Raw genomic sequence first — 15,266 nt, forward strand, 5'->3', positions numbered from 1 at the left:
TTTCTGGGGAAAATTCGTGCAACAGAGTAAAGTGTTGATCTATTCAAACATATTTCGGTCCACATTAAATAAACACTTTGCATTTATTTGTTACTTTTTATTTTTGTATATTAGTACAGTTCATTAATTTGTTTTCAAAATTGAAAATCATCCATCTTTTGTTACAGACAAATTGAAAAACCAAAGTTTTCAATTCTTACTAGTTACATCTTATCAACACTTCACCAAATAACCATGTAAATACAGACGAAATTATTGCAAGAAAACATGAAAAGAGGGAGATGTTTTGTCAATTCAATTGAGTTAAATGTTCCCTTTTCTGTTCTTAAAGAGATAACGTCAAAGAATGAACACCAAGATGTAAGAAATTGAGAGTAGCTTACATTGTATTGCACCTGGTCAATTCGGCACATATACTCATATACTATACGTCTATAGACTAATATAGAAAAAGTCAAATCGGCAAATGGTTCAATCGGCATCTAGTCAAATAGGCACATATTTAAAGTCATTTCGGCATTTGATAATAGGAACCTGAGACTACTATGTCTCAGTAGGAACATATAGGGCGCAATTTCCATTAGGAAAGCTGTCCTTTAAAAAAACCTACAGACCTTTTGATAATTCAACTGGCGCCTAATAAGAATTCTAGACCGATTGGCACCCAGACAAATCGGCACCCGAGAAAGACACTTCGGCACCCAGACAAATCGGCACCTCATAAAGATAAAATCAATTATTAAATCCTTCATCAAAATATAATGAACTAAAAAATCAAAATTACCTGGGACTGATATATGTATGTAAAGTAATCTTTATTTAAAGTCGGGTTGCATATATACATAATAACAAGGAACATGAGCTCTTTAACCGTATGTGGGCATGACCTCAACTTGCAAGTTTAGTGTTAATATAGCAATAATTTTCGACTGTTTCTTCAAATAACCAATTTGATTCCTGCACTATTTATGACATTATTGTATATGGTATCTTCGATGAAGTATCTTATGAAGTGGTTTATTCTTTTTGTTGTTTATTTGTGAAGACTGTATTGCAACTTAGTCATTTGGGTAGCTGTCTTATTTGTGTGTATTCTTTTTCCATGTGCATGAAAATTGATTTCATAGATTTCACCATTCATGTACTAGTTTTAATGTAATGCATAGTTCTATTCCGATAGTATTCTAAATCAATAAAACACATGTAGCATATTTATAATATTTATTTTATTTATTATAATTATATTCATAACAGTTTATAGACACGTTAACAGCACTAGATTTACATCAAAGGTGAACACCTGATAGTAATGAAACATTTTAAATACTATAAATATAACATATAACGTATATGCAGGCAGCACTATAAGTTTTAACAAAGTCACTTTGGTGGTGGTCCGTACACACTGGCACATTCCTTAAGCAGTCTGGAGGTGGAGATGCTGTTGCTACAATACTGGTCCCACAGTCTATACACTTTTGATCTCCATTGAAAAATTATCAAATTACATTATAAACTTGCATAAAATACTGATTAATGCATAACTACAATTAATTATGATTTAATTAAAAGATGTTTATTCAAACACCATCATATTTAACAATCAATTAGCCTGAGGATTTAATTAAAATTTAATGATGTTTATTCAAACACCATCGTTTAGGATTTAATTAAAAAAAAAGATGATTATTTTTTCAAATTTTGTAATGCATATTTTATTTACGGATTTTAATATTTCTGTAACAATTCTTTTATTTTTCTTAATATATATATATAGAAAAAAAATGAGGTGCCGAATTGTCTTGGTCCCAAAATGTCCTGATCCCGAAATGTCCAAAACGGATGCCGAAATGTCTTCGGACCTGGGTGCCGATTTGTCTGGGTGCCGAAATGTCTTGTTACCGCTTAATAATAGGAGGCAGGTGTTACCTGTGAAGGTGTACTAAGTCCTTAATTATGAGGGAATCCGGGTCCGTTCACCCTAGTACCAGTTCGCCCTAATACCTGTTCGCCCTGAGTCCGTTCCCCCTAATACCTGTTCGCCCTGATTTTTATTTTATTATATATATGTTGCATTGTGTGTTTATATTTGAATATGTTAAAGTGTGTCTGAATCTTCTCTTCAAGGATGGTATACTTCCTATGAATGTCCCGCTCTAGGTCGTTGGCACGGACACTGTAGTCGACGACTTCGGCTTCTGTCATAAGATCTGGAACTAGGACGTAGAACGGAACACCTGCGTGCTTGGCTGCAGTGTTGATCCTGTTGTGCCAACCTGAAAAATTAAAGAAAATTAATAATATGAAATAAAATACATAATTGCGCAAAAGTAAAGATATACAGTATATCCGTGTTGAAGACCGTACTTTGACCTATAATGGTTTACTTTTATAAATTTTGACTTGGATGGAGAGTTGTCTCATTGGCACTCATACCACATCTTCTTATATCTATATATACGATGAATTAAAAAATATTCTGTATTTAACTTTTGATAGATATACATAAATTGGGGTAAATATATATAAATTTTAATAAATATTTATTTTCGTTCATAAATGTAACATATACATATTCTAAATAAAAATAGGGCGAACGAACCCAGGGCGAACGGACTATCAGGGCGAACGAACCCAGGGCGAACATGTAGTTAGGGCGAACGGACCAGATACCATTATTTTTTTAAACGAAGATACCAAGTCGCCTTGTTATTCATGTTATTCTTATCATATACTGAAATCTGAAGTTAATTGATCATGTAAGACATTGTGTTTGCTATTAAAATTTGACAAATGCTTTAGATTTCCTATATGTATATACATGTATATCAAACATCGAAAATACTATTTACAACAATGTAGGCCAAGCTGTGTATTGAGTTGGTCAATACATGTTGTTTAGTACTGGTAAATGATTAACATGGTCAAGATGCTAAATTATTTAAAATTTTACAGAAATACATAATATAAACATCTGTTAATTGACAGAAGTAATCTCATGAAAAAAGTTTGCTATAACTAGATGAGACTGAGCTGTTCCACTGTATATTATATAAGTAAAAAGTTTGATTGTTTGGTCAATTAAGGTTGGCATGAAAGGTTAGGTTTCAAATACACCTTTCCACTCTCCTATCAATCATCAGTAAATTGACCAATCACATGTGGTAAATTTACCACATGTATAAACATTTGATAGCAGCACGTGTTGTCGGCCATAACCTCGGTCAAACATTCTTATCTAAACAGTTAATTTGATCTAACATTTCTTTAAATTTCACAATTAAATCGTCCAGAATTTTGTTTTTGGGAAAGGAATCAATGTAAGAGGGTAGAGGAAGGTTAAGCTGACAACTTGAAACAAAAAAAAAAAAGATTTTTTAATGAATGACAGTTATTAATAAATCAATTAAAAGGGAATAGGATGACAGTGCTAATTGTTTTTAAAATATTGTTTACATGCTATTTTGAAAAATGACAAAAAAAATATATTCTGAAACATGAGATTTGAATTGGTGTACTAATTGAGTTGAAATTGATATTTTTTTCATTAATTTAAAGGATTTATACTATAAAACATGCAAGTTAGTATGTACATGTATAATTTCTGGACATTACATTATATATCATATAGTAAAGATTCAGCAATAAAAGAATTGACCCTGTTCCCATTTCAATTACAAAGAATTATCTATAACTTATTCTTCTTCTTCTCTTCTTCTGATATACAGTTTCAGCTTCATTTATATTGAAGATTACGAACTGTTGCATGCGCGTAGTATGTGATTAAAAATATAGTTGAACAAAAATTTATTTTTAAATTTGTAGAATACTTGAATGGTGATATTTACATGAAATAGAGACAACAAGTGATTAAAATTATGTACATTGGTATTTATAGAGTTAATTTATGTTGTGGAGAACAGTAGGTGTCAACTGATCTCTAAAGGTTTCAATTGTTTGACATGCTACCACAACTTGTGGTAACATGTTCCATTGGATTATTGTTTGTGGAAAAAATGACCATTTGTAACTGTCTTTTGAGGTGAATATTTACCGAAATGATTGGGTGTGTAATTTTCTTGTTCTAGTATCTGCTGGTATAAGGACTAGCGATGGAATTGCAATGAGTCCATGGATGACTTTGTAGAACATAATTAGTCTGGTTTTGAGGCGGCGCTCAGCAAGTGAAGGCCATTGGAGATTGTTTAACATGGATGTAACACTACTGGTGTTGTGGTAGTTGTTACATACATAACGGGCCGCAAATGTTAAAATATTTGTACTTGGAAGCAGTTTAAATTGAAAACTTCAGGATATCATCTTTTGGATGGACAAATTTACAAAATAGTATTTCCATTTTCCATTATAATATTTGTACAAGAACTATTCCATGTTCTTTGACAATCAAATTATTTTAGAGGTATAGTGTAAGTTATACCAAGGAATTGTATATTTAAATATACAATTCCTTGGTTATACCACCTTAAAATTGATCTGGAAGAAAAATTATACAACCTCATTGGAATGAGATGGAAATTAAAATTACTGATCTGAAAGTCTGTTTCTCGTTTCTCGTTTTTGTCGAGCCTGCGACTTTTGTCGCAGAAAGCTCGACATAGGGATAGCGATCCGGCGGCGGCGGCGGCGGCGGCTACGGCGGCGGCGGCGGCGTTAGCTAACTTCTTAAAAGCTTTATATTTTAGAAGATGGAAGACCTGGATGCTTCATACTTTGTATATGGATGCCTCATGTTACGAAGTTTCCGTCAGTCACATGTCCAATGTCCTTGACCTCATTTTCATGGTTCAGTGACTACTTGAAAAAAAAGTTCAGATTTTTTGTAATGTTAAATTCTCTCTTATTATAAGTAATAGGATAACTATATTTGGTATGTGCGTACCTTGCAAGGTCCTCATGCCCGTCAGACAGTTTTCACTTGACCTCGACCTCATTTCATGGATCAGTGAACAAGGTTAAGTTTTCGTGGTCAAGTCCATATCTCAGATACTATAAGCAATAGGTCTAGTATATTCGGTGTATGGAAGGACTGTAAGGTGTACATGTCCAACTGGCAGGTGTCATCTGACCTTGACCTCATTTTCATGGTTCAGTGGTTATAGTTAAGTTTTTGAGTTTTGGTCTTTCTTTCTAATACTGCATGCAATAGGTCAGCTATATTTGGTGTATGGAATGATTGTAAGGTGTACATGTCTAGCTGGCAGGTGTCATCTTACCTTGACCTCATTTTCATGGTTCAGTGGTCAAAGTTAAGTTTTTGAGTTTTGGTCTTTTTTTCTAATACTATATGCAATAGTTCAACTATATTTGGTGTATGGAAATATTTTATGATCTATATGTCAGTCATGCAGGTTTTATTTGACCTTGACCTCATTTTCAAGGTTCATTGCTCAGTGTTAAGTTTTTGTGTTTTCGTCTGTTTTTCTTAAACTATAAGCAATAGGTCAACTATATTTGTTGTATGGAAGAATTGTTAGCTGTACATGCCTGCCTAGCATGGTTCATCTGACCTTGACCTCATTTTCATGGTTCATTGGTCAATGTTTAGTTTACTTGGTTAATGTTAAGTTTATGTGACAGTTGTAATAAAGCTTTATATTTAGGACTATCAACATAATATCAATGATTAGTAAAGAAGGCGAGACATTTCAGCGTGTGCACTCTTGTTTATATAGATTAGACCGTTGGTTTTCCTGTTTGAATGGTTTAACACTAGTCATTTTTGGGGCCCTTTATAGCTTGCTGTTCGGTGTGAGCCAAGGCTCCGTGTTGAAGGCCGTATACTTTGACCTATAAGGGTTTACTTTTACGGATTGTGATTTGGATGGAGAGTTGTCTAATTGGCACTCATACCACATCTTCTTATATCTATGGAATGAAATGATGATTCAGAAGTGAATTAGATATTTGTAATCTTTTTGTGTACAAATTATATATATAAAAATGAAAGTATTTGTTTGTACTGCCCTCATCACTAGCATTTCGTTAAAAGACAGTGGGGAAACTCAAATAATAATAAAAAAATATATTTCAATAGATGCTTCATAAAAAGTAAGATAATGTTTAATTTTGATATGACTCGGTCTACTGTGGGAGTATTTGCTGATTGTACTTGACCTTTTTCAATTTTTTTGTATAAATTACAAAAAAGGAAAAGACGTGAGAACTATTGGATACATTCTATTTTCTTAATTTGAAAAAAAGGGTCAGTACAATGTGCAAAGATTCCTGTCTTCAAAATGTCATAAATTTATCTCTCAACCCTTCAGAAGTAACTATCTCATCATACTTTAACACAAAAACAAATATATGAACAAAATATTGCTCTTATTTATATTTGTTATAACAAATTCTTTACTTTGTTATTATTCAATGTTCATAATAACCGCCATTTTGTTGATTAGCTTGACCTATGATTCTGGGTTGCCATGTGTTGCTAAGGGGGGCGGGGCATACCAGTAGATAGTGGAAAGGTGTATTAAAACTCCACCTTCAACATTGTTTGTTTAGGATGACAGATGTGATCAAATGGCATTAAAATATATCTGAAAATAATCAGTTGTACACATACATGTAGTTAAAAATACCCTATGGCATTGCCTTCTCGGTCGAAACCCAAAATAAGGAAAACAATCGTATAGCCATACCTGCCAACCTCTGAAACCTTCAGAGAGGGAGATCTCCCTCTCAGCTATGACAGCTGAGGGGGAGATTTTGCACAAACGACATTTTCAAGTGAAATATATGACGTGTTTATTTATTCATCTATGAAACACATATAAGAGTTAATAGATATACTTTGTTTCTTTTAATATGGTTATATCCTACAGAAGGTGTGTTGTTTGTTTCTTTCCTATTTCATCTTCTTTGACATTTGAATTCCATCAGGACAACATTTCACCCCACATTCCTCTGTTAAAAGAGAGCAATCATGTTGTCACAGATTGTGCATTATGTGTGTGCTCTTACAAAGTTCTCTGAATATGGTTCAATACATACCATATAAATTTCAATATAAACAATGAATAGAAGTATAGATCTTTGAAGTGATTTTTTAAAATATATAATTATTTTTTTTGTCTTAACCATTTGATTTTTATGGGGGGGCTAGGATGAAAAATTTTGTCCTGCATTTTTTTTTAGCTGTAATCTCTGTCCTGCCTTTTTATTGTTCACTCTATTAGGTCCTGCCTTTTTTTTTTTAGTTTATCCTGACTTTTATTTACCTAAATTGTCGTCCTGACTTTTTTTTTTTGCAAGTGTCTCATCCTGCCTTTTTTTTTACTTAAAACTCCTGTCCTGCCTATTTTTTTCAAATTTCAATCTAGCACCCTCATAAAAATCAAATGGTAGCTCCCTAAGGCATACAAAATCTTTTAATTGCCATCCTTTTATGATTCTTTGTTTAATTTGTATTTAGTTTTATATTGTTTTATCAATTCACATTGTTTTAAGAAGGGTAACTTAAAACAGGATTAAACAGGGAAAGTAATCCTGAAATTTCTTTGAAATGTTTTTAATAACACAAAGCTTGAAGCAAAAGTCGTTAATGATTGTTAATAAGTACTATGTTTGACACCCAAGCTGTCAAGTGAAGCCATTTAATTTCACATGGTCTGTGATTTACAGGTAAAAACAACCCTCATCAGTGACACAAAAACGCAATTAATGTTGACTTGTCATTCAAGGTTGAAATATCCAAAAGCGGGAGGGTACCGGCAAGCGGGAGATTTCCCGAATTTCGCCATTTGAGCGGGAGTCTCCCGCTCAAAACAGGAGGGTTGGCAGGTATGCGTATAGCACAGTTTACAAAACTGCTTTTTTCTCAGAACATTTCTGTCTTATTGCCTTTCTCAGTTTACAAAATATTATGCATTTCACTCACAACTTAAGTCAAAAAGATCTTCTTAAATACAGAACTTTCTTCGGGTGTCAGTTTTACCAGAAGTCCATTACTAGACGAAGTGTGCAACCCGCTATATAGTAAGGCGATCACGTTGTTCCCGTACTTCCAACTGTGATTGAAACAGGATTTGAGCAAGATTGCTATTAATAGTAACAAAAATCAATGGCCAAATTTTTTGCGATGCATTCTGGGTAGAGTTAATTTATGCAAAACACCCTATAACTTAATTAGCACGCAATTGAAAATAATGTTGGACCATCGATGTGTTAATGAACAGCAGATCCTAGATGCCATATTATATCTGTGTCATGAGTCATTATGATGGTTTTAATATTAAATGATAAAAATGTTTGTATAATTTATCAATTTAAAAACTACAATAATTATAACGGTAGAAAAAATGTCAGACGGAATATCAAAGCTCACTTTTTAATACAATTAGAGTTAATTGTGAAAAATTGCAATTAAAAAGTTGGCAAGGAAAAATTAGGTCGGAAAATTGTGTATCCATATACAGTACAAGTAACACTGTTTAGGAATGAGTTTAATAGGAAAAAACATTCTATCATATTTATTTGAAGAATATATGTTACGATTTACAAATTTAAAGAAATTAGATTTTTTTTTAAGTTGCACGAGAATTTTGCAGATATTACCATTTTTAGTAAAATTAACAAATTGTACCCTCAATCATGTCAATGTTGAAAAAAGAGCAGAAAATAATTGTATCCCGTTTTTTCAATTTTGAATATTTTCGATCCTGCTTAACTGAGATCTTGACGGTAATACTACCTTGGATGATGGTGTGGACGAACAAAGGTTATCATCAAGTTCAGTCAGATATTGTTACATTTATCCGTTAAAATACATGCAAAAAATGCGGTTCTCAACACGTGCGTTCGACATATAAATTTTAGAGTTTAAAATTGTAGGAAAAGTTGCGATCACGATCTTTGTAAACAAATGAGTAATGAATATATATCCTTTATGTAATTATACTTCATACTGAAATATGACGAAGACTTAATTCAAAAACCTAGCTGTAGGACAATTTGATTTAATTTTTTCAAATACTAAATCAATCTCAAGGGTTAAGCTGGGCCGTAATGAATAAAGTAATCCCTGGAATTGTCTGGTACCAACAATAGAACCTTTTCTTACAAGTGTAGGATGTATACATTAATAGCAGCCGCCTCGGGGCGGAGGATTTTAAATCCAGTAACTCGCGTATTCAGGATGAATGTTACGATCTCTGATGTTAAATAACACTTGCGACAACTCTTTGATGGGATATGCATGATATATTTGCCACTGAATGTTAAACTATCAACACACGATACACCAAAACTTTAATCCGCATGATCTACAAATGTCTTGTGAGTATAAAACGACACGTTGCAACACTGATTCACGTTTATACATCTTATGACGGTGAACGTAATGACGGACAGACAGGAGAAAAGTATGTCTCTTAATCTAAAATATCTAAAAACAAGAGACTTGAAATTCGAAATAGTTTCTAAGTCATATGAAGCAACAAATGGTCGGATATTTTTGACAAACATATTTCGGTAGAAGAGAAGAAAAAACCCGTCTTTTGCTTATACATCACCGTATATAGCTTCCTTGATGGCGTAAATAACTGAGACATAATTCTTTAACACAACATTCTATTTAAAAAAAGAGGCAATTAGGACTATATTTTAACAAAAACAACTATATCTTTTAAATAGACGATACATTTTTAGTCCGACACAGCAGATTTCATAGTTCTCATTTGCCTTTTCGTGATGAAAAATGGTACCAATGTATTCGTTTATGAAATTTTATATCATTTTCTAATTGTTGATTTAACATGTTTAAAATAAAGTTAAATTACTGGCAATGAGAAACCATCGCACTTAGTCGGCTCACTTTATTTACAACAGACTGATAATTAATCAAACACTCAAGGAGACTAATTAACAGCTATTTGTTTGATGATAATATGTTTACCCATGATTCCATAGTTATAAAATGAGATTTGGGAGGACCACCTATGGGGCTTTCCACTGATAAGGGGGACATCGTGATCACCTTACTATATAGTACAGCTTGCACACTTCGTCTAGTAATGGACTTCTGGTTTTACTAATACTATCAATTTTCAGGTTACCTTTTTCTTGTGATTAAATATGATGTTGATCTAAAATCAAAATACCACTGGATTTTGTTTCTGTTGAAATTCTTGTTTGTCTTTTCTACTTTAAAACATAATATATGGATGATCATGGGAGTACTGAAATGTCAACTTAGTACTTCATTGGGTTTGATGGACATTGAAAATTCTCAAGTCTTCAAAAAATATACTGAAGCAAGAAACTATGATGAGTATTATTTTATTTTTCAGGATACAAGCCTGTACTGGAAAGGTCATTGTTTTGAGAGTGATAGCTCATGCGAATTTAGTACCCAGATTTGTGAAAACAAATTAAGAGTTCACATAAGGAACACAAATATAGCATTGAAAGGATGTAAGTTGTCATGCACCATTTCAGACATTGAATCAACCCAATACCTGGATTGGGATAGCACTGAAAAAACAAAAGTGGAAAAAACAGAACAACCTGAACAAAATGTTAATGGTGAAATTATTAATCAGCTAGATCCTGCTAAAAGAAAAAGAGGTCGGCCAAAAGGAACCACAAAAAATTTACCATTGGGTAAATCACTTGAAAATGACAAAACAACTTTGAACGCTGAAGTCTCACATAAATCCGGGATAGACAATGAGCCGAAAAGGTATGGATTGAGAGGAGTTAAATTATCACAGGCTGTAATGAGGGCAGAAATGGGATCAGCATATAAAGAAAAAGAATCTTTAAACACTAACAAATGTAGTGACACCCAAGATGAATCTAAAAATCTGGTACAATCAGGTCAGGCAGTGGAAAATGTTGATGTAAGCTCAAATAATGAAGAAATTCACACAGAAAAAACTGATGTTGTTGAAGATGAAAATGTTGTTGATGATGATAAGGATGCTGATTACATAGTGAATGATTTTGTTGGATATATATCTGAAGATGAGGAGTTTGAACCTGTAAATATAAAAAGGAAATTTGGTTCTCTAGTTAACAAGAATAGGCAGAGAAAAAGAAATAAAATTGATATTGGTGATGTAAATATTCCAAAATATAAACCAAAAACTCGGTTTTTAAAAAACAAAGGATGCAAATATTGTAACAAACTTTTCTATCATTATATTGGGGTTGAAGAACATGTTAGAAAATACCATATGAAAGAACTTGATGTTCAAAGCTACATGGATGAATTAAAACAATTACGAATAGAGAAGTGTGAAATATGCAATAAAACCTTTAATAATAGATATCACTTAATTGAACATGAAAAGAGAACACATTTAGAAAATGCTTCAGTCAAATGTTTTAAGTGTGAAAAAATCTACAAAAATGTGCAAAGTTTGAAAAATCATATTAAAGCTGTACACAGTGTAATAGGTCAGCCATTTGCTTGCCATCTTTGTGCAGCTAAATTTAAGTGGTCAACAACACTAAAACAACACATAGAGGAAATCCACGAAGGGAAAATGAAGGCAGTTTGTAAACATTGCGGAAAGAAATTCCCACGTCAAAATCTGTTAAATCGTCACATGCGTATACATGGAGTTGACCAATCAAAAAGATTATGTTGCAAGCATTGTGGAAGAGGTTTCTGGTATGAACACAACTTACAAAGACATGTTAAAATTATACATGGTCCACATGAAGAAAACTTTCACTGTTCATACTGCGGTAAAGGTTTTAATATGAAGTCTGCCATGGTGACACATGTACAACAAGTCCACTTTAATATCTTTCCTTATCGTTGTATTGATTGTAATGTTGGCTTTAAACGGTCAAAATTGTATCGCCTGCATATGATGAAAGAACATGCGGTAGTAGACTGTGATGCTTTAAAGACAAACATAAGACATTTCAAATATGGAAAAACAGAAGAGGACTTGTTTTATTGTTCACACTGTAGTTTGAGTTTCTGTTATAAGACTAAAATGGTTGAACATATGCATTCTGCTCATGGAGAAGACTTTCCATACATGTGTACACACTGTAACCAAGGGTTTTTAGAGAAATCTTTTCTTAGCAACCATCTGCTGATGGCACATAATGAAATATTGCCTGCCAATGAAACTCAGGAGGAGGAGAAAAACAGGTTTCAGATGGTAACCATTGATATCAATGGACAAAAGAAAGACTTGGAAGTAGAATCATTTAATTTACCTCAACCTGTTGTTATTGAGAAGGTATTTATAATTAAAATAGTATTCAAACTTCACAACATAATTATCTCAAATGTATCATGTATATCATGTATATGTATGAGCAGAAAGGAATGTTAGTTTTTTCTGTATAAAGATACATGTAGCAACATAACACAAGTTTACCAAAGAAAGATTTCTATACGTTTCTATTATGGCAAGCTGTTAACAGATAAAATCAATGATCTGACGCCAAAACCAAAACCAAATTCTAAATGAACATGTTCGCCAAAAATCTCATACATGTATAAGTGGACAGATTCAACCACTCACAAAATTTCATACATTGGTCTTTCATCAGACACAAATAGATTTACAGCCATATTATATGGTCTACAGCTGATTCATCTTGAAAAAACTGTTCCATGGATTTTATAGAATAAATTACTTAAAGTACGATTACAACTAAGTTCACTTGTTCAGAGCTCAGATACTGAGTACCTATGATCATACAACTTGGTGTAAATATGATAAAAGGAGATGTGAGATAAATGTAAATGACATAGCAACAAAAGCCATCTTAAGGTCATCATATGGCCATCAACACGAAATTCTCTAATTAACAAAAACATTAAGATTTTGATTGTACACCATACTTCACATGGATTTTGTCATTTTCATCTGTCCACAATGGGCCTTAGTAAATGAAATAAATCTTCGATTTCTCTGAAATATTGAATTTCAAATCTTGACTGATTTTCCAACAAATAACAGGTTTACTTATTATGATGAAAGAAAAGAAAAAGCATGTCAAATCTATAGGATAAGCACAGGTTTTTTGCAGTATAGCAGCCTCTCACAAAAAATAGGTCATTCTGACCTACATTTTATGCTTCATTGACCTATTATAGTACATGTAATTTTATAGTGTGTAAGTTCAGATCTCATATACTATGTGCAAGTCACTTACAATCATAGAACCTTTTACATGTAACAATTGATTTCAAAAAGAGCACAGATACTTGTAATATAAAGTGACCTTATATCACATAATGGTATATATATATGGATGCATCAAGGGGAGTACATTTTTCCACCAAGAAAAGTAGGTTACTCTTTTCTAAATGTATATTTATGCTTTGGTGGCTCATCAGATACAGAGATATACACATACAGTATGTGATAGAAATGTTTATCACTACTTTACCAAAATATATACACGTAATTTATTTGGGTTTGTAAGAGAAAAAAACTTTTATACATTAAGTACACATTGGTATTGCTGTAACATGTATTTTATTTTGTAGACGGAAGAAGTTGGCAATATTGTTAATGTTGAAATAAAAGAAAACCAAATTCTGTCTGAAGAAAATGCAGCACAGTCATTATTCTTTGAAGTATCTAAAGGAGCTGATACAATACATTATGTCATTGAACAGTCTGCTAATGGTGATCCCACAATTTTACCTCAGGAATTAGCAAACTTACTACTGGCTGCTGAACAATCGCTGCAAGGTGTTAACGAAGACAGTACAGATCAAACACAGTTATTGCCACAAGACGTTACAGATGATACTCAAATTATAACTGTTCCTTCATTGAAAATAGAAGAAGATGATTGTGTCGAGGAACATGTATGAAGATCTGAAAACTGCTTAAAATGATGAATTTTTCTGAGTTGAACATTTATACTTTACCATTCCACTTCTATGTTATTCTCCTGCTATTTGCCAGTTGGTTATACAAACTGTTAATTATTTACTTGACATTTTTTGCATTAAAGCATGATCAAACAGTTCATATGAAATTGTAAAAATTTTGTTGTTTCATGACATCCTTGATTTTGGAAATTATATAACTAACATTTTCAGAAAAGCAGTATCTAAGTTTGCTATATATAAAGCAACAAATTTCTATCAAAAGAATTGAATGTGCAAATATTCATTATTTATCATTATCATTGATTAAAGACTACTCTAGCTACAGTATAATATATGTTGAACATTGATTTTAAGTGACACAAAGAGAAAAAGTTTTTGTTCCCTATTGTAAATTTTCTTTTTCCAAGGTGATATAACATTGGCCCCTTCTTATGTTGTGTATTTTCCCAACTTGTTCACTAAATTCCCTTGTCTGTAGTGAGGTTTTAGAATTTAATAAACATAATCCATGTACATGTATAACTTACACGACTGATAAATTGTTAAGGCATGGTTTTGTTACTACAAATTACTTTAAAACTTCATAGATACAAAAAGTGGATTTTAAAAGTTTGGCCTTACCTGTAGAAATCTTATTAAAAACAGCTATTCTCATCTTAAATTTTATTATGATATTATTTATAGAGCTTGTAAATTAAGATAGGGTCCATATAGACTTATTAGCCCTTTATAGCTTGCTGTTTGGTGTGAGCCAAGGCTCTGTGTTGAAGGCCATACTTTGACCTATAATTGTTAACTTTTTTTACATTGTGACTTGGATGGAGAGTTGTCTCATTGGCACTCATACCACATCTTCTTATTTATATTTATTGGTCCTTTGAATAAACTTATTCTTACAGGTCATCAATTCAAAATTGTAGTTAGATATTGTCTTTTTTGGTACTTACATTGATTTATGTAGAGCCTACAACATTTTGTTGTGGAAGCAAGACATAGTGATCTTCATTCTGTCATTAGCAGAGTCAACATGTAGATTCAGTTTGTTTTTTAAAGGTTTTTAAACATCAATTACTTTGTAAAACTTTCATGGAATGTTATAAAACATGGACAGAAGCTTTTTTATGACCAAAAGAAAGTGTCCAGAACAAAATGTGGAAATTATCTTTTTCATTAAATGTTACTGATAGAAGAACTTAGTTTTATTTTATGCTGTTAATATTTAGATACAGTCTGAGGTTAAAGTTTTTTTAGACATCAATAACTATGTCAAAACTTCATAGAATTTTATGAAACTTTTTTTTTATTAAGAGATAAATTTTGTTACTGATAAATTGATATTTTTTTTTTAGTGAACATTTAGATACAGTCTGGAAGTAAATTTCATAGACACCAATAATTTTGTCAAGCCTCAGTGGAATGTTAT

General features: G+C 32.2%; 1 protein-coding gene across 1 annotated transcript; it reads left to right on the plus strand.

Moving 5' to 3' along the window:
* Positions 1-225: 225 nt before the first annotated feature.
* On the plus strand, positions 226-15,033 carry LOC127738035 (zinc finger protein 729-like). The gene is made up of 3 exons (XM_052249096.1): positions 226-360; positions 10,314-12,227; positions 13,490-15,033. Exons 1-3 carry the CDS (start codon positions 268-270, stop codon positions 13,820-13,822), a joined length of 2,340 nt encoding a protein of 779 aa, XP_052105056.1. The 5' UTR covers positions 226-267; the 3' UTR covers positions 13,823-15,033.
* The last annotated feature ends 233 nt before the right edge of the window (positions 15,034-15,266 follow it).

The sequence above is a fragment of the Mytilus californianus genome, unplaced genomic scaffold, assembly GCF_021869535.1.
Source record: "Mytilus californianus isolate M0D057914Y unplaced genomic scaffold, xbMytCali1.0.p SCAF_4, whole genome shotgun sequence".
NCBI classification, from domain to species: Eukaryota; Metazoa; Mollusca; class Bivalvia; order Mytilida; family Mytilidae; genus Mytilus; species Mytilus californianus.